The sequence below is a fragment of the Hyperoodon ampullatus genome (assembly GCF_949752795.1).
Source record: "Hyperoodon ampullatus genome assembly, chromosome: 5".
NCBI lineage: Eukaryota > Metazoa > Chordata > Mammalia > Artiodactyla > Ziphiidae > Hyperoodon > Hyperoodon ampullatus.
In genome coordinates, this window is record NC_136918.1 from 80,892,244 (window position 1) to 80,917,270 (window position 25,027).

The following is a 25,027-nucleotide window of genomic DNA, read 5'->3' on the forward strand; positions in this document are numbered from 1 at the left end:
TTTGTAGAGACGTGGATGAATCTAGAGACTGTCATAATGAAGTAAGTCAGAAAGAGAAAAACAAATATCACATATTAACATATATATGTGGAACCTAGAAAAATGGTACAGATGAACCGGTTTGCAGGACCGAAATTGAGACACAGATGTAGAGAACAAACGTATGGACACCAAGGGGGGAAAGTGGCAAGGGGGTTGGGGTGGTGGTTGGATGAATTGGGAGATTGGGTCTGACATGTATACACTGATGTGTATAAAATTGATGACTAATAAGAACCTGCTGTATAAAAAAATATATAAAATAAAATTATTTAAAAAACCAATAAAGACATTAAAAATAATGTTTATGATAAACAATAAAAAGAAACCTGATTAAAAAATAAGCAGAATATCTGAATAGACTTTTCTCCAAAAAAGATATACAAATAACATGAAAAGGTGACAAAATTCATTAATTATTAGACAAATACAAATCAAATCCGCAGTGATATATCCCCTCACACTCTAGGATGGCTATAATACAAAAGATGGAAAATAACAAGAGATGGAAAAGATGTGGAAAAATTGGAACGCTCATACATTGCTGGTGGGAATGTAAAATAGTGCAGCCACTTTTAACAGTCTGGTAGTTCCTCAAAATGTATAATATAGAGTTACCATGTGACGCAGAAATTACTCCTAGGTATAGACCCAAGAGAACTAAAAAACATGTAGATGAATGTGCATATCAGCATTATTTATACAAAAATAGACAAAAAGTAGAAACAACTCAAATTTCCATCAATTGATACGTAGATTAACAAAATGTGGTATATCCACACAATGGAATATTATGCAAGCCTAAAAAGTAAGTAAATACTGAGACATGCTCCAACATGGATAAACTTTGAAGACATTATGCTACATGAAAGAAGCCAAACACAAAAGGCCATATGTTGTATCATTCTATTTATATGAAATGTACAGAATAGGCAAATCCATAAAAAGAAAGTAAATTAGTGGTTGCCAGGTGGTAGGGGGAAGAGGGTAATTGGGAGTGACTGCTAATGGGTATGGGGTTTCTTTTGGGGATGATGAGAATGTTCTGGAATTAGACAATGTTGATGGTAGAACAATCTTATAAGTATGCTAAAAATAACTGAATTGTATACTTTACAAGGGTTAACTTTATGGTATGTGAATTATATCTCAAAAAAAGTAAAGGATTCATTTGGACTTCCTGAGACAAATAAAAACTGAAGGAGTTCATTCCCAGCAGTCCTGCCCTGTAATAAATGGTAAAACAAGTTCTTCAGGCAGGAGATAAATGACATACGTCAGAAACTTGGATCTATATAAGAAAGGAAGAGTGGAAGAGATGGAATAAATAAAGGTAAAATGAAATATTTTTTATTTTTAATTGATCTAAAGGATAACTGTTAAATCATAGTGATAGTAAAAATGTATTCATAGTAAATGATATGATAGTAAAAATGTATTGGGTGATTATAGCATATGGATCAATGAAATGAATGACAGCAATGTCACAGGGACAGTAGGGAGGAATTGGGAATAATCTACTATAAGGTATCTGCATGACATGTGCAGTTATAGTATTATTTGAAGGTGGATTTAGATTATTTTATATGTAAAATCACATATACTATACTAGTTCACAAAGCAAGCCTCACTAAGTTTCAAAGAATAGGTATCATACAGGCTAAGATCTCTGACGATAGAGCAACTGAGAAATTCATTAGAAAATTAATTACAATTCCTGCATATTTGGAAATTTTAAACACATTGTTAAATACTCACAGGTCCAAAAATCACAATGGATGTTTAAAAAAATTAGATATTAATAATAATGCCAAACTATATATCAAAACTAATGGAATGTACCCAAATCAGTGTTTTGAAGGAAATGGTTAGCTTTAAATATCATATAAAACTGATGAGTGCCTGAAAATTAATGAGCTACATGTCTATTTTAAGTTAGGAAAAGAACCACAAAACTAACCCAAAGAAAGTAGAAAGAAAGATAAAATAAATATGAGTGGGAATTAATGTAATTGAAAAAAATTTACATAGAGAAAATCAACAAAATCAAAAGTTCAAATGTTTGAAAAAAAATACCAAGAAAATAAACAAGCCTCCAGTAAAATTGATTAAGGAAAAAGAGTAAAAGCACAAATAAATAATATTATGAATGAAAAGAGTGGGCATGATTATACATAAACACTAAAAAGATTTTAAAGTATTGATAATACTATCAACAACCATATGCAAAAAAATCTGAAAAGTTAGGTGAAACGGAATTTGTAAAGAAAATATAATTTACCAAAATGCTGCAGAAAGTTCTGTAAGTTGTAAGGAAATTGAAGGAGTGCTTAAAATTTTTCCCATGAAGAAAACATCCGTCTCAGATAATTTTATATGAATATTCTACCAAACTGAAGAAAAAGATCATCTCAAACTTATTTAAACTCTTTTCAAAGTAGGAAAGAAGGAATACTCCCCAATTCATTTCAGAAGACCTGTATAACTCTGACACCGATGCCACATATAGTCAAACTGAGAAAGAAAAATAAGGCCATTTCACTCATGAATACAGAATAAAAATTCTGAACAAAATATCAGTAAATCAAATCCAATAACATATTAAAAATAATACATCCTGACCAAGTTATGTTCCTAATAAGTATGTGAGGACAGATTAATATCTGTAAAAAACTATAAATATTCCCTATTACAATAATAATTTTTTAAAGAAAAAATATATAATTGTCTCAATAGATGCAGACAAAACATGTGATAAAAATCAACATAAACACATGATTAAAAGCTTCAGTGAATTAGGAATAAAAGGGAACTTCCATACTCTAATAAAGAATATCTACAAAAAATCTTACAGAAAGTGAGAAAATAATGAACATAGAATTCAGAATCGGTAAATGGAGATGGGGATAATGTGGGAAAGAACCACACAGATATAAGTAAATGATTGTCAAGGTCCTAAGTTTTATCTTGAGTGTGGGCTCCCATGGATCTTTATGCTACTACTAACTGAACAAACAAACATACATGGACCAGTGATGAGGGTATGTCTTAAATCAGTGAGTCTCAAAGTGTGGTTCCTGCAGCATCAGCATCCCCTAGAAACTTGCAAAAAATGCAAGTACTCCAGCCCCACCCCTACTGAATCAGAAACTTTGGGGATGGGGCCCAGCAACGTGTGTTTTAACAAGCTCTCCAGGTGATTCTGATGCAGGCTAAAGATAGAGCACCACTGTCATATACTAAGGATTCAAATGTATCCAAGTGTGAACACCTATAGTCCAATTAAAAAAAAGAGAAAGCCAAGCTGACGGATGAAGCTATACAGCTGGCTCATGGGAGATGACCGTCAAACTTTCTCATTTAGCTGAGTTTAAACTAGATGAGTGGGATGCTGAACATGACTCCCTTTCTTCATGATGCCCTGGTAACAAATCTAAAAGGGAGAAAATGAGGCCTATTACACTATTAAAATCAACAGTAATCCTGAACCCTAGAAACTTGTTACACCTCAATGTTGTGTCACATTTTATTGTGTAGATCCAAAGTCAGAACCACTTTTAGAAAGTAGTGTGACTTCTGCAAATGGGGAGAATAACCTCTAAGAGGTTTTCCTAGTTTGAAATGAGGGGGAAAAACACTGATCGGCACAGCACAGGTAACTGGTAGAAAAGTCTAGAGAGGAGAAAGAATGCAGGCTTGTGTGTTGAGAACTACTGGACATTGCTGCCCAAGACAAAGTACAATTTTTGGAGTGTAGTATATCTCTGTAAAAGTCACACTAGAAGCATCTTGTCTTCCAGATAAGAATTATACCTTATGAACCTCTGCCAACTCATGGTCCATCCTTGCAGCCCTCTTTAGAAAACCATCTTTGGTGGTAGTGACTTTTGGTTTTGGAGGTCTGATTCGGGGTTGTGTCACAAAATCTGGGAGACATGACTCAAGTTCGACTAATCCTGTAGGAAGGACGTACATGTTTAGTATCCGGTACTTAAATACATCATTTGAAAGCATGCTGTTAATTTTAGTAGTTGTTTGCCAAGTGGTTTCATTTAGAATTATTGATAAGGTGTATCTCATATAATTGAATTGTCCCTGACATATAAAGGAAATTTTTATACAATTAACTTATATTCTTGATGACTTAGATTATAAAATAAGAAATGCACTCTAAAATGAAAACATTGCCCTACAAAAATGTAACATTCCACAATAATAGACAGAAAATTAATGATCATATGAAACATGGCACCACCATTCTAAAGTAGATGTACACCAGGTTATCATATTCAGCTCTGAAGATGGTCAGCCAGAGGTGCAAGTTCAATTGTATGACCATCAACTCATGATCTTGGCCATGTGATACTCCAACATCTCAACTGAAATTTAAATAATTTTAAAAAGCCTCTCTTGGACTTTATAACAGGTATAACCCTCTCCACTAATTTATCCCCTACTTATCCATCCCCTTGCCCACTAGTTTTCTGGCATTTCTTCATAAAGAGCCGATTTCATTATATATTTCTTGTTTGCTTCACAAACCTCGTATAAAATCTTTTTCTATTTCATTTTTGCAAAACTTTGATTTTACTGACATTAAACCTGTTTAAATATTTAGTAGTTTACTGACTTTACTCCTTAATAAATTGTTGCACAGTGTATCCATTTATTTATTTGGGTCTTAGCAGTTTTTATTGGTTTCTATGAATACATATTATTAATAATACTAAACATGTAATTGCTATTTCTTGCAAATATTTTAATTTTTGATTAGCTTTTAATCTAAATATATATTTTATATATTTATATTTCTAAGATAATCCTCTTATACTAGACTTGTAATTATGTGAATTGCTTACCTTCATAGGTGTTGAGATAGTGGTTTTTTACTACAAAGTCCTCTGAGTTGTTGTCTGTGAAACGACCAAGGCGAGATAGAGGTCCATAGACCTGTGATGCATAATCAGAATAATCCTTGATGATATTTCTTCTCTCCAACTTCCCTTCTATATTCTTTCCCTTTCCCAAAAGTTTTCTGATTGCTAAAATAAAACATACCTCCATGACTATCTCCAAAATATTGTTCTGAATGGTCCAAATGCAGACTAGTAAACCATAGTTTTATTCACAGGAAGGCTACTGAACTGAATGAATTTCATTATGATCACTCACTGCAGCCAGAACACTTAAAACATAGATCTGAAATCTGTGTGATCCAGATTGTCATGAGACAGGTGGCCATGACAGAAGCTGAATCAGCTAGTGTTCTCAACTGGTACTCATCAAAAAGCTTTTATAACTGCATTCTAAGCTCTGGGCCAGAAAGAGATATTCAATGAAAGTTTGTCAAATGAATGAAAGAAACTCAAAGTAACTGAAAAATACACGTTCAACAGAGACTGAGGGAATTATTCTCTCCTAAGAGAATAATTAAAAGGGAAGGAAGACTACAGGTTCTTCAAAAATTTCTGTCCATCTTGGCTAACACCAGAATAAATCAGAATATATCCAAACTTATAGATTTCAGAATTGTTTGGCAGTCTTAGCTACACACAGTAGGAGTTTACTCATCTAAGGAGTCAGGCTTACTACTTCCACCTGTTCCTTTTCTTTCAATCCCATCACAGACCCATCCCCTTTTGAAGGCTCTACATCATGCACTCTCAATGGGTGTAAAACAATATTATGAGATTTTGAAGTCACAATTGAAAGAGGTGGTTGCACTTGCCACTGCTGCCTTTTGGATGTTATTTATATTTGATCCTCAGTGCTTCTGTGTGTGACTTGGGATTTCATAATTACATAAAAATAGTTTACATTTTAATAGTTATTTATAAAAATTAGTCAACCCATCATTGGTTATATCTAGTACTGAAAAGAAAAAACCATTGACTATATCTAAATGCATACCTAGCACCTAGTTAAGTAAAAAGTCATTTTCTCACACACACACAAAAATTCAGGGGCATATAACAGTGAGAACAGATAACAGGGACCAGACTTATCTGGGGGTGGGGGTCCTTGAAGGTCTCCCCTGAGGAAGTGACATTTGAGTTGTGCCTTAGCCTGGGTTCCCCCACAGGCAGAACCTGAGACAAAGGCATGCGTACAGGTAGTTTATTTGGGAAGGTGATCCCAGAGGGCAAAAGAGAGGGACAGGAGGAGTTAAAAAAAAAAAAAAAAGAAAGTAAGTCAACCCCTCACTAGTTATGTCAACTACTGAAAAGAAAAAATGTTGACAGTATCTAAATGCATAGGTGCAGCTAGTTAAGTTAAAAGTTATTTTCTCACATCAAGAAAAAGTTTAAAAGTTCACTAAAAATAACTTTTAAGGAATTAACTTAATTTTTTGTAATTGTTTTGCTAGGAAAAATATTTTGAATAATTTTTAATGTGATTACATTGCTATTATGTGTATAAATTGCTAATTTGCATATATAAGCGATGCATTACAATTTTTATAAGTAAATTAATTATATTAAAAGTCACTCAGCAAATATAGCAAATAAAGCTAAATGCTAATAAGTTAAATTTTCTTAATTTATATTTTAATTAAAATTTGTAATGTAGTTATTCTTAATCCTCCACTGACTCCTCTTTTTATGTATAAAGTACAGATATATTTATAGTACATAAACAGATATACAGTATACCTGTGGTATTAAAGTTTCATGGCAGGGGGATGAATTGGAAAAAAGATGTCTGAATGTCTTTTTTTATTGGAAACAATGAAAAAAAGGTTGAGAAACAGGGCTCTCTATCCAGGGCCACAGCCCATGAATATGGGGAGCCCAACACCTACACACACAAACACACACACGCCCCATAATGTCAATAACTTCACTACCTGTTAGAACATCATTACTTGATTTTCTTAGTGAGGAATTTTCCTCCACCCTTCTACTTCTGAGAAATAACTCATCTCCTGTTCCTTATCTATTAACTAACACTAGGACCAAAAAAGAATTATATTACAGTTAAATCAGGTTTGGTCAAAGACCCAAAGCAGAGCCAACTTTTCCATTCTCTTCACAGTTCATACTGCACCATCACCTGATACATGTGTGCGCTGAATCTGCGCCAACTTTGCCTCCTTCACCTCCTGCAGTTTAGACCACTGGGCATTCAAGCACGCCATGTTTACTTCATTTTGATTCTCATCACGCTTCTTCAGCAGCTCTTTTAGAACTTCCAGGCGAATCTCCTGCAGTCTTCAAGTAAATCACAAAACATAAAGAAGTCTACAATCTCTCAAATAGGGTGCCCTACTACAGAGAAAGGGAACACTTGCCATAAACAGAAGCTTCTCTTTGGGCTGGTATCATATTCATGTATCTTAAAAAGACCACTCTGGCAAAAGTGTGACAAATGAATCGGGGGTTTGGGGTGGCAACTCAATGAGTGAGTCTCTGTATAAGAGGAATATGTATGGGTGTAGTTCTGAAGGACAAAAAAGAGTTTGCTAGGTAGATGGGGTAAAAAAGGGTTCTCCAGGCAGATGGGCCTAAGTGAACAGCAGAATGTTTGTGCATAGTTCCAGGTCAACTGGTATTGCTGGAGGGTTAAGTAATAGGAGGAGTGAGAGAAAATGAGGTTGTGGCATGCAGCCGTAAGTGGCGAATGTGAAAATGCCAGCAGCTGACACATACAGATAATTATTCTTCGCTTCCCTTCCCCTCACCTTCACCTTGTTCTCCCAGGACTACCTTGCTTATGTGTACATATGACTTCAAAATTTGTACTTCAGCCCAGGTATTTCTGAACTAGAACTTCTACGTACTTGAATCTCCAGCTATATCCCCTGACAACCTCAAAAAAACCTCACTCATTCTATTCCCCCAGAAACCTACCCCTTCTCTTGCCTTCTTCCCTCCCCTAATGATTCCTTCTCTAAAACACTTCTTACATCTGTTCCCTAGCCCATGTCTTTGTCATCTCTCTCCTGACTTGGACTCTGGTTGTTAGTCTAGGCTTTCCTCCTTCCAATCTTTGTTCCACATAGCGATCAAGATTTTCCTTTCTAAAATGGAGATTTGAATATTTTACTCTTACTTAAAAATTTACACAGTAATTTATTCAGTCACTCATTTGTCAAATATTTATGCCAGGCAGGGAATAAACAATGGTGGACAAGATAATATACATTGTCTCAAGAAGCACTGTTCTAGTGGAGTAGACATATAAACCAACATTTACAACACAGGGAGATACATACCAGGCCAAAAGAATGAAAAGACTCCTGTGGGAGAAGAAATGGCAGAGTGCCTCTTCTAGCACTATTCCCAGTTGATCAAAGGGAAGGAGGGGGATGGTGGGGAAGCCTTCCTTCAGGAGCCATTAACTCAGCACTTGAGGATAAACAAGGGTTGAGATTTGCCACATTGACAAGGGAGAAGTGCGGCCTCAGCAGAGAGAGCTGAATATTCTACTCAAAAGGACTAGAGACAGAGCAAACATGTTATACTGGTGGAGGTTCTCAAAGTGAATATACATGGGAGGGTAGGGAAACAGTGACAAGTAAATACAGGGCAGTAGGCGTTTTTAAAAATAAGCACACACCAACAGTCCCCTTTCTTTCTAGAGTTGGAAATCCTAGGTTCAATTCTCAACTTTATCACTTACCTCAGCCTCTTCAGTCATAAAATGGACGTAATAATAGTATCCATCCCCTAAGGTTGTTGTGAACCTTAAATGAGTGAATGTACACAACATGCTAGAACAGTAGTTCTCAAACTTGAGCATACATCAGATAACCTGGAGGACTTGCTATGACACAAATTGCTGTGCCCCGCCCCCTGATTCAGTAGGTCTGGGATGGAACCTGAGAATTTGCATTTCTAACAAGTTCCCGGGTAAGTGCTGATGCTACTCATCTGTGGACCACACTCTGAGAACTACTGGCTTAGAACTTAGCTCAAGCATGAAATAAGCACTCTGTAAGTGTTGAATGCTTTATGAATATCATCATTATCATCTCCATCACCATCATCATCATCGATATTATCATCTACCTGATAGCTTTTTACTCATCCTTCTACATACAGCTCAGAAGCTACCTCATCTCAGTAATTTTCCCAAATATCTACCCATCTCAAACAGAACTAACTGTTCTCCTGCCTGGGTTCCCCTAGCTCTTTGTGTATAGAGCAGCACATCACCTGAAGATCCTGCCTGCGAGTTATTGGTTTGAAGGTCTTTCACACCATCCCCACCCACCTGCCCCCTTCCACCCCTCACCCCCTGTTCCAATGGTCCATAAGGAGCTCTGTCGGGGTAAAGCAGTTTCCTGTTTCCAGTCCTGAGGAGGGACTCAAAATATAATTATTAAAATTAACCTCAGTTTAACCAAAGTACTCTTGTTCTCAGGTGATATCTTCATTCTGGCCAGATATATTTTTTAATATTCTTAATGTCCTTCTGACAAGAATATTCCTCTTCAAATTGCAGCAATAAATTTAAATTTCTGCAGACAGGATTGGGTATGTGACACCTACTCTGCCCCAAACACTATTTTCTATTAAATTGCAAGCTTTTACCAAATATCACAGTCTGAATTCAGGGTTAATCAGAAGGTGTTGCAAAAGGATAAACATATTTTGAATTCAGAACCACAGTGAATCCCTAACTCTACTGGTCCCTAGCTTGCTTGCGTGTAAGCACACTGTCAGGGGCTTGGTAGTACTACTGTGAGCAATGAAGTACCTCAGCACAGCCTGGAACAAATGGCACCCTCAAACTTCCCTTCCTTTCCTTCTTGCTAGGGAGCTATAATTTTTTGGTCCTCATCATTTCTACATATTCCAGAGACAACCTCATTACTGAAAATACATCAGTTAAAATGACTGAAAATTCAACCAGAAATACCTTAGCATATTATTATTACTTATGTACTATGAGCTCATCTCTTAACTGAAAAGTTCCACTGTTTGCCTTTTAAACAGAAAAATGCCTCATTGGCTATAGCTAGAACCCAAGGTGTACTGACGGTGAATCCAGTACCAGGGGGAAAGAGATGGGGTCAGCCAGGAGGCTGTTTGATGGATAGGAGGAGGGCCAATGACTAGGGACCATGACATTGGGAATGAACAGAAAGGGACAGTTTGAAAGACATTTTGCAGAAATCAGTGGGATTCTAGGTAAGACCCTAAAGAGAAAATGGAAGAGAAGAATCAGAGATGCCTTGAGGAATTGTTTAAATTTGGGTTCCACACTGAACTACACACACAAAGAAGGCATTATACATTTTTATATTATTGGAGAGAAAATTATAGAGCTATTGCTCCTGAAGCCCAATTTCCTAACTCTACAGATTAAGGATTGCTTTTAAACCCATACATTTGGGAAAACGCTCCATAGGTTAAAAGTATTAACATTAATCCCATCTGTGCTGAAGCAATTATCTGGGTGATTAAGAACCTACTTTTCGATCTCCTGCTCTCTGAAGGCCCACTCCTTCCTCTCCATGGCATTCATCATCATCCTCCTCTTCTCAAACTGGGAGGTGTCACTCAGAGGGGGGAGAGTGGCTTCCCAAGCACGCTTCTCCCGGGCACGTTCTATCATCTCTACCTCAGCTTGTCCTGCCGGGAGACCTCGACCTGAAAGATGAAGCAGAACACTTTAGAAACACACAGACAAACTCATGTACCTACCAGTATTTAATTTACTCCCTTTCAGTTCCTGTCCTCTTTAAATTCAAGGGTTATGACAGGATGAAATGATATCAGGATACATCTCCAGATGTGCCTCAGAGTTTATTATCTGCCCTGCACTGTCTCTTGTTAACAATTCAGCCAGAAGACATTTTAGTTACATGTAAGATGCTAGAAAGTATTTGAATATATTAGGTGATTATGAAATAATCACACCTTGGAATGTCCTATATTGGAAAAATCCATATTTTGAAATACAAAGAAATATCAAAATAACTTGCAGAAAGGTCATAGTTAGTACGTGGTGAAACTCAGAATTTGCAAATGGCAATCTGACCTTTATGGTCTTATGTATTACACTATACTCCCTCTAATAAAAACAAATATGAAACAACATGAACTACACAGACAAGCCCACAGCTAATATCACACTCAACAGTGAAAGGCTGAAAGCTTTTCCTCTAAGATCAGGAAAAAGAAAACGGTGCACTCTCTCACCACTCCTATTTACATAATACTGGAAGCCCTAGCCAGAGAAATCAAGCAAAAAAAAAAAAAAGAAAGAAAGAAAGAAAGAAAAAGGCATGCAAATCAGAAAGGAAGAAGTAAAATCAACTCCGCTTGCAGATGACATGATCTTATGTAGAGAAAACTCTACAGACTCTATCAAAAAAACTGTTAGAACTAATAAATAAATAAAGTTGCAGGATACGAAATCAATACATGAAAATCAGTTGTATTTATACACACTAACAATATCTATAAAAGAAATAAAACTATTCCATTTTACAATAGCATCAAAAACAATAAAATTCTTAGGAATAAATTTAACCAAGGAGGTGAAAGATCTATACAGTGAAAACTATTAAAACATTGATGAAAAAAATTGAAGAATACACAAGTAAAAAAAATATATATATCCCATGTTCATGGATTGGAAGAACTAATATTTTTTAAATGCCCCTACTACCCAAAGATATCCATAGATACATCCCTATCAAGATTCCAGTGGTGTTTTTCACAGAAATAGAAAAAACAATCCTAAAATTTATATGTAACCATAAAAGACCCATATAGCCAAAGCAATGTTAAGAAAGAACAAAATTGGAAGAAACACATTTCCTGATTTCAAACTGTATTACAAAGCTACAGTAATCAGAACAGTATAGTACTGGCATAAAAACAGACACACAGAGCAATGGAACAGAATAAAGAGCCAGAAGTAAACCCATGCATGTGTAGTCAACTAATATTTGACAAGGGAGTCAAAAATAGTCAATAGGGAAAAGACAGTCTCTTCAATAAGTGGTGCTGGGAAAACTGGGTATTCACATGCAGAAGAATGAAACTGGACCCTTATCTTACATTTTTCACAAAAATTAACTTGAAATGGATTAAAGACTTAAATGTAAAACTCTTAGAAGATAAGGGGAAAGCTCCTTGATATTAGTCTTGGCAATGATATTTTGGATATGACATCAAAAGCACAAGCAACAAAAACAAAAATAAACAAACTGGACTACATCAAACCAAAAATCTTCTACACAGCAAAAGAAACAATCAACAAAATGAAAAAGCAGCCTATGAAATGGGCAAAAACATTTGCAAACCATATATCTGATAAGGGGTTATATTCTAAATGTATTAGGAACAGATATTACTCAAAACAAAAAACAATGTGATTTTAAAATGGGCAAAAGACCTGAATAGACATTTTCCCAAAAAAGATATAGAGATGGCTGACAGGTACATGAAAAGGTGTTCAACATCACTAATCATCAGGGAATTGCAAATCAAAACTACAGTGAGATATCACCTCATGCCTGTTAGAATGGCTATTATCAAAAAGAAGAGAGAGGACGCTCTCCTCTTCCAAGATGGACTGCATTCTGCCTATGGAATGTGTATCTCTGCTTTCATTTTACTATGGCTTAATTGTTTCTTGTGCGAAGCCAAGGACCCTCACTTGGCGGCCTGTCCCAGGAACTCACCCGAGACCTGGGACATGACCACCCTCTTCAAGCCCCATTTTCCTGCAACCTCTTTACAAAGGATATTAATAAATCTACTTCTTACCCAAAAGAAAAAAAAAAAAAAGACAAGCAATGACAAGTGCTGGCAAGGATGTGGAGAAAAGGAAACCCTTGTGCACTGTTGGGGGGAATGTAAATTGGTACAGTTATTATGGCAAATAGTTCCATAAGAATTCCATAGAGGTTCCTCAAAAAATTAAAAATAGAACTACCATATGATCTAGACATTTCCCTTCTGGGTATATAGCTGAAGGAAATGAAATCACTACATCAAAGAGGTATCTGCACCCCATGTTCATTGCAGCATTATTTACAATAGTCAAGACGTGGAAACAGCTGAAGTGTCTATTGGCAGATGAGTGGATAAATAAAGTGATATATACAAAGTGATATATATATATAAAGCGATATATATATATATATTCAGTCACAAAAAAAGAAGAGAATCCTGCCATTTGTGATAACATGGATGAAACCTGAGGGCATTATGCTAAGCAAAATAAGTCAGTCAGAAATACTGTATAATCTCATTATATCTGGAATCTAAAAAACTGAATTCATAGAAACAGAGAGTATACTGGTGGTTGCCAGGGGCAAAGTGGTGGGAGAAATGGGTGAAAGTGGTCAAAGGGTACAAACTTTCAGTTATAAGATGAAAAAATTCTTGGGGCTTCCCTGGTGGCACAGTGGTTGAGAGTCCGCCTGCCAATGCAGGACACACGGGTTCGAGCCCTGGTCTGGGAAGATCCCACATGCCACGGAGCAGCTGGCCCCATGAGCCACAATTACTGAGCCTGCGCGTCTGGAGCCTGTGCTCCGCAACAAGAGAGGCCGCGATAGTGAGAGGCCCATGCACCGCGATGAGGAGTGGCCCCCGCTTGCCACAACTAGAGAAAGCCCTCGCACAGAAACGAAGACCCAACACAGCCATAAAAAAAAAAAAAAAAAAAAGAGCTGGTGACATGTACGTGCGCCGAGACAGCGTGAATTGGAGAAAAGATGAAAAAATTCTGGAGAGCTAATGTACAGCATGCTGACTACACTTAACAAAACTGTATTGTATACTTGAAAGTTGCTAAGAGTGAATCTTAAATGTTCTCACCACACACACACACACACACACACACACACACACAGTAAATATGTGGGGTGATGGATGTGTTAATTAACCTTATTGTGGTAATCATTTTGCAATATATATGTGTACCAAATCAGCATGTAGTACATCTTTTTTTTTTTTTTTTTTTTTGTGGTACGCGGGCCTCTCACTGTTGTGGCCTCTCCCGTTGCGGAGCACAGGCTCCGGATGCGCAGGCTCAGCAGCCATGGCTCACGGGCCCAGCCGCTCCGCGGCATATGGGATCCTCCCAGACCGGGGCACGAACCCGTATCCCCTGCATCGGCAGGCGGACTCTCAACCACTGCGCCACCAGGGAGGCCCTGTAGTACATCTTAAACTTACACAATGTTACATGTCAATTATGTCTAAATAAAGCTAGGAAAAAGAACTATACATAAACAAAATACAGTATTATTTTTAATTTAATATTTACATATGTGATATTTTACTATAAATATTCTGTTACTTGCTTTTTTATTCAGCTTTGTTTTGGGAATCTGGCCATGCCAATATAGAGAGACGTAATTTCATTCTTCCATTGTAGGACTCTACCACAATTTAAGCTATCTGCTCAAATTGACATTTAGATTGGTTCTAATTTTTTGATTACACATAATAATGCTGCAACAAACATCTAATACTGGTCTTATTATGACCATGTATGAATTTCTCTAGGAACCTTAGAAGGATCTAGAGCCTAGCAACTAATCACAAAATACAATCATTTAAAATATTTCTGAATATTGCCAAATTTGCCTCCAAAAAGCATATTTTTTCTCAAGCTTTCTGAGATTCTCCTGATCCTCTTCCACAGTCCATGCTACCTAGTCTCAGCTGCTTTCCACAGTCTTTACAAGTATTTAGTGGTTCAAAGACTCATATATACGTGAGTTTCACTGAGAATGGAATTTGTTCTTGGGAGTTCTTTTGGAGTTGTGCTTGTTGCTTTTGTATAATTTCTGGGAAGAGAAAAGATGCTGATTTACATACATGGTTATACTGCAAGTAGAGATTTGGATTAGAGTTGCTTGCAGATATAAAATACTTGTGAGAGAAATAATACTTATTCAAGCATGAGTCTTCCCATTTATAAACATGATGTTCCTCTTTTTTTGTCAAATCTTTGTGTATGTGCTTAAGGAACAATTTATATTTTTCTCCATAAATGCCTTGTGCATGTTTTATTAAGTGCTTTCCTGGGACTTTGTTATTTGTTGCTATTAAAAATATGATTTTTCAATAATATTTCTAATTACATATTGCTCATACATACAAAACTTACCGATATTTGTACGTTGGTTTCATAATAGGATACCTTATTAAACTGAGGTTCTTAGTTCTGATAATTTATTTCATTTGATTTTTCTATATGAGTACATTGTCTGCATATATAGTTTTGCTTCTTCTTTCTAATCCTCATACCTAATTCTTCTCTTGTCTTACTGCACTGACTCAATTATTTCTCTATCAGGATGCTATTATTGTCATATTGGGCAAAAAATTAATTGTTGGATGAAACTGCCCCATGCAGGGTAGGATGTTTAGTATCCATGCCAGCCTACCTCCCCCAAACCCAACCCATTTGTCTCATCATTATTACATACAAAAATGCCACCCAGGTTTCCAAATGTCCATGGGGGTGATGGGTCATAGCCTAGTTTAATAAGCTCTGGGCTAGGATCTTCTCTGCATTGCTAAATAATAGTGGTGATAAAGCAATCACTGTCTTTTTCTTTATTTTAAGGGTAAAGCTTCTCAAGTCTCACCTTTAGTATGTTTATCGAACATAACCTTTATTAAGTTACTAAAATTTCCTTCTGATCTCAGCTTATTTAGAGTTTATAACATGAATGCATGCTGAATGTTATCAAACACTACTTTTCCTGCACCTATAGAAGCATTTTTCTGAAATTTTCTGTTAAAATGGTAAAATGCATTGGTTAGTTTTCTGATATTGTACTAAACTTGAATTTGTACAATTAACCCATTTGGTTATGATAAGTCATCTTTTTAAATTCTACAAGAGGGCTTCCCTGGTGGCACAGTGGTTAAGAATCCACCTGCCAATGCAGGGGACACAGGTTCGAGCCCTGGTCCAGGAATATCCCACATGCCACGGAGCAACTAAGCCCGTGTGCCACAACTACTAAGCCTGCACTCTAGAGCCCGCAAGCCACAACTACTGAGCCCATGTGCCACAACTACTGAAGCCTGTGCACCTAGAGCCCGTGCTCCGCAACAAGAGAAGCCATGACAATGAGAAGCCCGCACACTGCAACAAACTGTAGCCCCTGCTCACTGCAACTAGAGAAAGCCCACACACAGCAACGAAGACCCAACACAGCCATAAATAAATAAATAAATAGTAAATAAAGTGTACAATTCAGTGGTGTTTATAAATAAATAAATAAATAAATAAAATACTACAAGATTTGATTGCTGAGCTAGGGTTTCTGCTCCAGCAACTTGGGAGATGACCCTGCCCCAGTAGGGCAGTGATGGCCTCTGAGCAGAGAAGAAGGCCTGCCTCACACCTGGCTATGGCCCTACCCTCTCCATCTCCAACCCTACCTCCTACCAAGTTGATAGCTGCCAGCACACCCTGAGTAAACAAGTGACTTCTGTTCACGTCAAATCTAGCTCTCCCACCAAAGGCACTGGGCACATGCAGACTATATAGGGACACTTGTACATAAGCCCACCCATTAAAGATCACTGTAGGGGCTTCCCTTGTGGTGCAGTGGTTGAGAGTCCGACTGCCAGTGCAGGGGACACGGGTTCGTGCCCTGGTCCAGGAAGATCCCACATGCCGTGGAGCAGCTGGGCCTGTGAGCCATGGCCTCTGAGCCTGCGCGTCCGGAGCCTGTGCTCTGCAATGGGAGGGGCCACAACAGTGAGAGGCCCGCATACAGAAAAAAAAAAAGATCGCTGTAGGTAACTGTTTCACCTAAATTCGTAGAGACAGAGAAAGTTAAGCAAAATGAAAAGACACAGGAATGCATCTCAATTGAAAGAGAAAGAAAAAAACCCGTGGAAAAAATAATGAAACAGAAATAAACAATTTATAAGATAAAAAACTCAAAGCATTAGTAATAAGAATGTGAGCTGAATTAGGGAAAAGAATAGATGAGCAGAGTGAGAATTTTAACAAGGAACTAGAAAATATAAAAAAGAACCAGTCAGAACTGAAGAATACAATAACTGACATGAAAAACACACTAGAAGGGGGACTTCCCTGGTGGCTCAGTGGTTAAGAATCCGCCTGCCAATGCAGGGGACATGGATTGGAGCCCTGGTCTGGGAAGATCCCACATGCTATGGAGCAACTAAGCCTGTGCACCACAACTACTGAGCCTGCGCTCTAGAGCCCGCAAGCCACAACTATGGAGCCCATGTGCCACATCTACTGAAGCCTGTATGCCTAGAGCCTGTGCTCCACAATGAGAAGTCACTGCAATGAGAAGACTGTGCACCACAACTAAGAGTAGCCCCCACTCACCACAACCAGAGAAAGCCCACATGCAGCAACAAAGACCCAACACAGCCAAAAATAAATAAAAAAATAAATAAATTAATTAATAAAAAAGAAGATGAATAAAAGCTTGTCTTAAAATAAACACACTAGAAGGAATGAATAGCAACTAAGTGATAAAGAAGAATGCATAGGGCCTCCCTGGTGGCGCAGTGGTTGAGAGTCCGCCTGCCGTTGCAGGGGATACGGGTTCATGCCCCGGTCTGGGAGGATCCCATATGCCGCAGAGCGGCTGGGCCCATGAGCCATGGCTGCTGAGCCTGCGCATCCGGAGCCTGTGCTCCGCAACGGGAGAGGCCACAACAGTGAGAGGCCCGCGTACCACAAAAAAAAAAAAAAAAAAAAAAAAAAGAAGAATGCATAAGTGATCTGGAAGATGGAATAATGGAAATCACCCAATCAGTGCATTAAAAGAAAAACAAACTTTAAAAAATGAGAACAGTTTAAGAGGTCTCTAGGATAACATCAAGTGTACCAACATTCCCATTATAGGGGTTTCAGAAGGAGAAGAGAGAGAAAGGTTGTGAAATGTATTTGAAGAAATTATGACTGAAAACTTCTGGAACCTGAAGAAGGAAACAAATATCCAAGTACAGGAAGCAAAGAAAGTTCCAAACAAGATGAACCAAAACAGACCCACATCAAGATAAATCATAATGAAAATGGTAAAAATTAAAGAGAGGATTCTGAAGGCAGCAAGAAAAAAACAGAGTCATTTACAAGGGAGTACCCATAAGGCTATCAGCTGATGTCTCTGCAGAGACTCTTCAGGCCAGAGAGAGTGACATGATATATTCAAAGTGCTAAAAGAGAAAAATCTGCAACCTAGGATACTCTATCCAGCAGGATTATCATTTAGAATTGAAGGGGAGATAAAGAACTTCTCCGACAAGCAAAAAACTAATACAGCTCATCAATACTAAACCTACCCTAAAAGAAATGTTAAAGGGTCTTCTGTAAGTGGAAAAAAAAGGCTATAATAAAAGGTAAGAATCTATGTGGAGGAGGGGAGTAAAAAGGTAGATATTTTAAATGGGTGTGAACTTAAATTACTACCATTTAAAACAAGTAGATGTAGTTATAGGTCATAATATAGGAATTCCATGGTAACCACAAATCAAAAACCTACAACAGATACACAAAAATGAAGAGGAAAGGCATAAGCATACTAGTAAAGAAAATAATCAAACCACAAAGGAAGAAAAAGAAACTAAAAGCAGAAGAAAAGAACAAGAAAGACCTACAAAAACAAGCAGAAAACAAGTAACAAAATGGCAATAAGTACATAACTATCAACAATTTCTTTAAATGTCAATGAACGAAATGCTCCAATCAAAAGAAATAGGGTGGCTGAATGGATAAAAACGCAAGACCCATCTCTAGGCTGCTTACAAAAGACTCACTTCAGAACTAAAGACACACAGAGACTGAAAGTGAGAGGATGGGAAAAGATATTTCATGAAACAGAAACGAGAAGAAAACGAGGGTAGCAATACTATATCAGACAAAATATACTTTAAAACAAAGGCTATAAAGAAAGACAAAGAAGGGCATTATATAATGATAAAAAGATCAATAGAAGAGAAGATATTATACTCGTTAACATATATGCACCCAGTACTGGAGCACCTAAATATATAAATCAAATATTAACAGACAAAAGGGAGAAACTGACAGTAATATAACAATAGTAGAGGACTTTAACACCCTACTTATATCTGTGGACATATCATCCAGATAGAAAATCAATAAGGCATTAGTGGTCTTAAATGATACAACAGACTATACGTTGGACTTAATGGATATCTACAGGACATCCATCCAAAAACAGCAGAATACACATTCTTTTCAAGTGCATATGGAATATTCTCCAGGATAGATCACATACTAGGCCATAAAACAAATCTCAACAAATCTAAGAGAATAGAAATTATATCAAGCATTTTTTCTGACCACAACAGTATAAAACTAAAAATCAATTATGGCAAGAAAAATCGGAAAAGCATACACATGTAGAGACTAAACAACATGCTACTAAAAACCAAAGTATTGATGAAGAAATCAAAGAGAAAATCAGAAAATATCTTGACAAATGAAAATGGAAACACACCCTTCCAAAAATTTATGGGATGCAGCAAAAGCAGCTCCAGAAGGGAATTTTGTAGCAATACAGGTCTTCCTCAAGAAACAAGAAAAATCTCAAATAAACAACCTAACCTACCACCTAAAGGAATTAGAAAAAGAAAAGTAAAGCCCAAAGTCAGCAGAAGGAAATAAATATCAGAGAGGAAATAAATAGAGCAAAAAAAATTTTTTAAAGATCAATGAAACCAAGAACTGGTTCTTTGAAAAGATAAACAAAATTGATAAAACCTTAGCCAGGCTAACAAGAAAGGGGGGGGGCTTCCCTGGTGGCACAGTGGTTGAGAGTCCACCTGCCGATGCAGGGGACATGGGTTCGTGCCCCGGTCCGGGAGGATCCCACATGCCACAGAGCGGCTGGTCCTGTGAGCCATGGCCACTGAGCCTGCGCATCCGGGACCTGTGCTCCGCAACAGGAGAGGCCACAACAGTGAGAGGCCCGTGTACCGTAAAAAAAAAAAGAAAGAAAAGAGAGAGGACCCAGGTAAACAAAACAAGAAGCAGAAGAGGAGAAGTGGGCTTCCCTGGTGGCACAGTGGTTGAGAGTCCGCCTGCTGATGCAGGGGACACAGGTTCGTGCCCCGGTCTGGGAAGATCCCACATGCCACGGAGTGGCTGAGCCTGTGAGCCATGGCTGCTGAGCCTGTGTGTCCGGAGCCTATGCTCTGCAACGGGAGAGACCACAACAGTGAGAGGCCCACGTACCACAAAAAAAAAAAAAAAAATGAGGAGAAGTAACAACCAATAACACAGAGATTTACAAACTCATAACAAAATACTACTAACAGTTATAAGCCAACTAATTGGACAACCTAGAAGAAATGGAGAAATTTCTAGAAACATACAATCTTCCAAGACTGAACAAGGAAGAAAAAGATCATCTCAACAGACAGATCACTAGTAGTGAAATTGAATTTGTAATTTAAAAAACTCCTACCAAACAAAAATCTGGGACCAGTCATCTTCACAGGGGAATTTTACCAAACATATAAAGAAGAGCTAATAATATCCTTCTCAAATTAATCCAAACACTTGAAGAGAATGAAACACTCCCAAATTCATTCTATGAGGCTACCACTGCCCTGATATCAAAACCAGACAAAGACACTGCAAAAAAAGAAGATTACAGGCCAATATCTTTGATGAATATAGATACAAAAATCCACAACAAAATATTAGCAAACTGAATCCAACAATATATAATAAGGATCATACACCATGATCAAGTGAGATTTATTTGAGGGATGCAAGGATGGTTCAGTATTTGCAAATCAATCAGTGCAATACACCACAGTAACAAAAGGAAGGAGAAAAATCACACAATCATTTCAATAGATACAGAAAAAGCATTTGACAAAATTCAAAATCCATTCATGATAAAAACTATCATTGACATTGGTATAGAGGGAACATATCTCAGCATAATAAAGGCCATTTATGACAAACTCACAGCTAACATCATACTCAAAGGTGAAAAGCTTTCAGTCTTTACTCTAAAATAAGAAAAAGACAAGGATGCCCACTCTCACCACTTCTATTTAATGTAGTATTGGAAGTTCTAGTCACAGCAATCAGACAAGGAAAAAAATGCATCCAAATTAGAAGGGAAGAAGTAAAACTATCATTCTTTGTGTATGACAAGATACTATATATAGAAAACCCAAAGTCGTGACATGATATATATATAGAAAACCCAAAGTCTAATACCCAAAAAGGTATTAGAACTAAAAATGAATTCAGCAAAGTTGCAGGATACAAGATTAATATACAGAAATCTTTTACTTTTCTATATACTAACAATGAACTATCAGAAAGAGAAAGCAAAACAGAAAAAAATCCCATCAAAAAGAGTAAAATACTAAGAATAAACTTAACCAAGGAGGTGAGAGACCTATACTCTAAAAACTATAAAACACTGATGAAGGAATTTAGAAATGATACCAAGAAATGGAAAAATATACTGTGCTTTGGATTGGAAGAATTAATGTTGTTAAAATGTCCATACCAGGGCTTCCCTGGTGGTGCAGTGGTTGAGAGTCCGCCTGCTGATGCAGGGGACAGGGGTTCGTGCCCCAGTCCAGGAAGATCCCACATGCCATGGAGAGGCTAGGCCCATGAGCCATGGCCGCTGAGCCTGTGCATCCGGAGCCAGTGCTCCACAATGGGAGAGGCCACAACAATGAGAGGCCCGTGTACCACAAAAAAAAAAAAAAAAAAAAAAAGTCCATATCACCCAAAGCAATCTACAGACTTAATTCAATCCCTAACAAAATATCCATGACATTTCAACAGAACTAGAACAAATAATCCTAAAATTCATATGAAGCCACAAAAGACTCCAAATTGCCAAAGTAATTTGAGAAAAAAGAACAAAGCTGGATGTATCATGCTCCCTGACCTCAGACTATACTACAAAGCTACAATAATGAAAACAGCATGGTACTGGCACAAAAACAGATATAGAGATCAATGGAACACAGTAGAGAACTCAGAAATAAACTCATACTCCTATGATCAATTAATCTATGACAAAGGAGGCAAGAATCTACAATGGAGAAAATACAGTCTCTTCAATAAATGGTACTGGGAAAAGGAGACAGATACATGTACAAGAATGAAATTAGAACATTCTCTCACAACATATATAAAATAAACTCAAAATGGACTACAGACCTAAGTGTAAGACCTGAAACCATAAAATTCCTAGAAGAAAACATAGGCAGAACACTCTTACATAAATCATAGCCATATTCTTCTGGATATGCCTCCTAAGGCAAAGGAAACAAAAGCAAAAATAAACAAATGGGACCTAATTAAACTCAAAAGCTTTTGTACAGCAAAGGAAATCACTGACAAAATGAAAAAAAACCTACTGAAAGGGAGAAAATATTTTCAAGTGATATAACTGACAAGTGGTTAATATCAAAATATATAAACAGCTCATACAACTCAATATCTAAAAAACCAAACAACCCAATTAAAAAATGGACAAAAGAGCTGAAGAGACATTTTTCCAAATAAGACATACAGATGGCCAACAGGCACATGAAAAGATGCTCAATATCACTAATCATCAGAGAAATGTAAACCACAATCAGATGTCACCTCACACCTGTCAAAATGGTTATCACCAAAAAGTCTACAAATAACAAACATTGGGAAGGATGTAGAGAAATGGGAACCCTTGTACACTGCTGGTAGAAATTAAAATTGATGCAGCCACTATGGAAAACAGGAAGTTCCTCAAAAAACTAAAAATAGAACTACCATATGATGCAGCAATTCCACTCCTGGGTATATATCCCCCCCCAAAAAACAACCCCAAAACACTAACTTGAAAAGATACATGCACCCCAATGTTCACAGCAGCGTTACTTACAGTAGCCAAGATATGGAAGCAACCCAAGAATCCATCAACAGGTGAATGGATTAAGAAGATGTGGTGTATATATACAATGGAATTTACTCAGCCATAAAAAAGGAATAAATTTCTGCCATTTGCAACAACATAGATGGACCTAGAGCATATTATCCTCAGTGAAATAAGCCAGACAGAGAAAGACATAGTGTATGTTATCACTTACATGTAGAATCTAAAAAATAAAACAAAGGAGCGTATATAACAAAACAGAAACAACCTCACAGATATAGAAAACAAACTAGTGGATACCAATGAGGAGAGGGAAGGGGTGGGAGGGTGAAACAGGGGTACGGGATTAAGAGATACAAACTACTATGTATAAAATAGATAAGCAATGATGATATATTATACAGCACATGGACATACAGCCATTATTTTGTAATAACTTTAAATGGAGTATAATCTATTAAAAATTCACTATGCTGTATACCTGAAACTAATATAATCTTAGTTTTTAAATGTAGGGCAAAAGTGATGCATAGTGTTCTCTTATAGTCCCTAAATCGTTTAGTCTATAGTATGTCCCTCTTCTAATTCTAATACTCTTTATTTGCAACTTCTGTCTTTGGTCTTGGTGTTTCCCACAAGAAGTTTCAGTATATTATTAATCTTTATCCAAAAAATTTATGATCGTAATGACCATTTCCTTTGCCTTTTTAAGGTTTCTTACTGGTTTCTGATTTAAAATTTATTATTTACTTAACTTGTGAAGATTAAATAAGTTGAAAACATAAAGCACTTGGAACAGTTCTTGGCACATAGCACTCAATTTTTTTCTTAGTGCTTTCAGTGTCAACCTTTTACTGTCATTATTTTTCGCTTATTTTTATGCAAACATTCTACTAATGTATAATATATACACAGAAAGGTACACAAAGGAACATCCCAAATAACCAGCACTCAGATCAAGGAATAGAATTTACCAGAACCCTAGATTGCCCATCATATTCCCTCCCAGTCTCTACTTGCCTCAGGGATAGCCACCAGCCTGATTCCTAACATATTAATTTAGTTCTGGTAGGTTTTGAGCTTTATATAAATGAAATCAAATGTAGGTACTCTTGGGGCTTCCCTCGTGGCACAGTGGTTGAGAGTCCGCCTGCTGATGCAGGGAACATGGGTTCGTGCCCCGGTCCAGGCAGATCCCACATGCCGTGGAGCAGCTGGGCCCGTGAGCCATGGCCGCTGAGCCTGCGCGTCCGGAGCCTGTGCTCCGCAACGGGAGAGGCCACAACAGTGAGAGGCCTGCGTACCGCCAAAAAAAAAAAAAAAATGTAGGTACTCTTTAGTGTCTTCTTTTGCTCAGCAATATGTATGTGAGATTCACCCATGTGGTTATGTGTAGCTGTACTTTCATTCTCGTTACTATATAGTATTCCACTGTGTGAACATGCTACAGGTTATTCATCCATTCTATGGTTGATGGACATCTGGGTTGTTTTCAGTTCAGAGTTACTACGAATAGTGCTGCTATGAACATTCTTGCACTTGTCTCTTGGTAAAAGTCATATATGCATTTCTTACAGTAGAGCTAAGTACTCATTTTTCTTGGGTATATAGTGAGGGATGACGTTCCTGGGTTGTAGGTATTGTGTCAGCTTTAGAAGATACTACCAGTTTCCAAAGAATGGTTGCAATATATACATGCAGTATATGAAATTCTCTTTGCTTCAAATCCTTATCATCACTTAGTAATATCAATCTTTTTAACATTAGCTATTCTGGCATATCTGTAGTATCAAACTGAGATTTTAATTTGCATTTCCCTGATGACTAATCAGGTTGAACACTGTTTCATATGTTGATTGGTCATTTGAAAACCCATTTTATCAAGTGACTGCTCACATCATTTGCTAACTTTTCTATTGGGTCGTCTTTTTCTTGTTGATTTGTAGGAGTTCTTTATGTGTTCTAGATATGAGTCTTCTGTCATATGTAGGTACTGCAAATATCTTCTCCCAATATGTGGTTTGCCTTTTCACTATCTTAATGTATTTTTGTGAACAGAGGTTCTTAATTTTAATGTGATCTAATTTCTTAATTTTCCCTTTATGGTTAGCATTTTTTGTTCTATTTAATAAAATGTGT

At 37.2% G+C, this 25,027-nt stretch overlaps 1 protein-coding gene across 1 annotated transcript in view; it reads right to left on the bottom strand.

Annotated features, from left to right (window-relative positions):
• Positions 1 to 25,027, bottom strand: part of CFAP91 (cilia and flagella associated protein 91) — a gene marked incomplete at its 5' end in the record, with an annotated part of 155,610 nt that overhangs the window by 79,060 nt on the left and 51,523 nt on the right. Inside the window, 4 exons of the mRNA XM_079704207.1 lie at positions 3,853 to 3,995; positions 4,899 to 5,081; positions 7,093 to 7,250; positions 10,460 to 10,637. Of these exons, the coding sequence (XP_079560333.1) occupies positions 3,853 to 3,995; positions 4,899 to 5,081; positions 7,093 to 7,250; positions 10,460 to 10,637 (662 nt within the window). The remainder of the gene's footprint in view (positions 1 to 3,852; positions 3,996 to 4,898; positions 5,082 to 7,092; positions 7,251 to 10,459; positions 10,638 to 25,027) is intronic.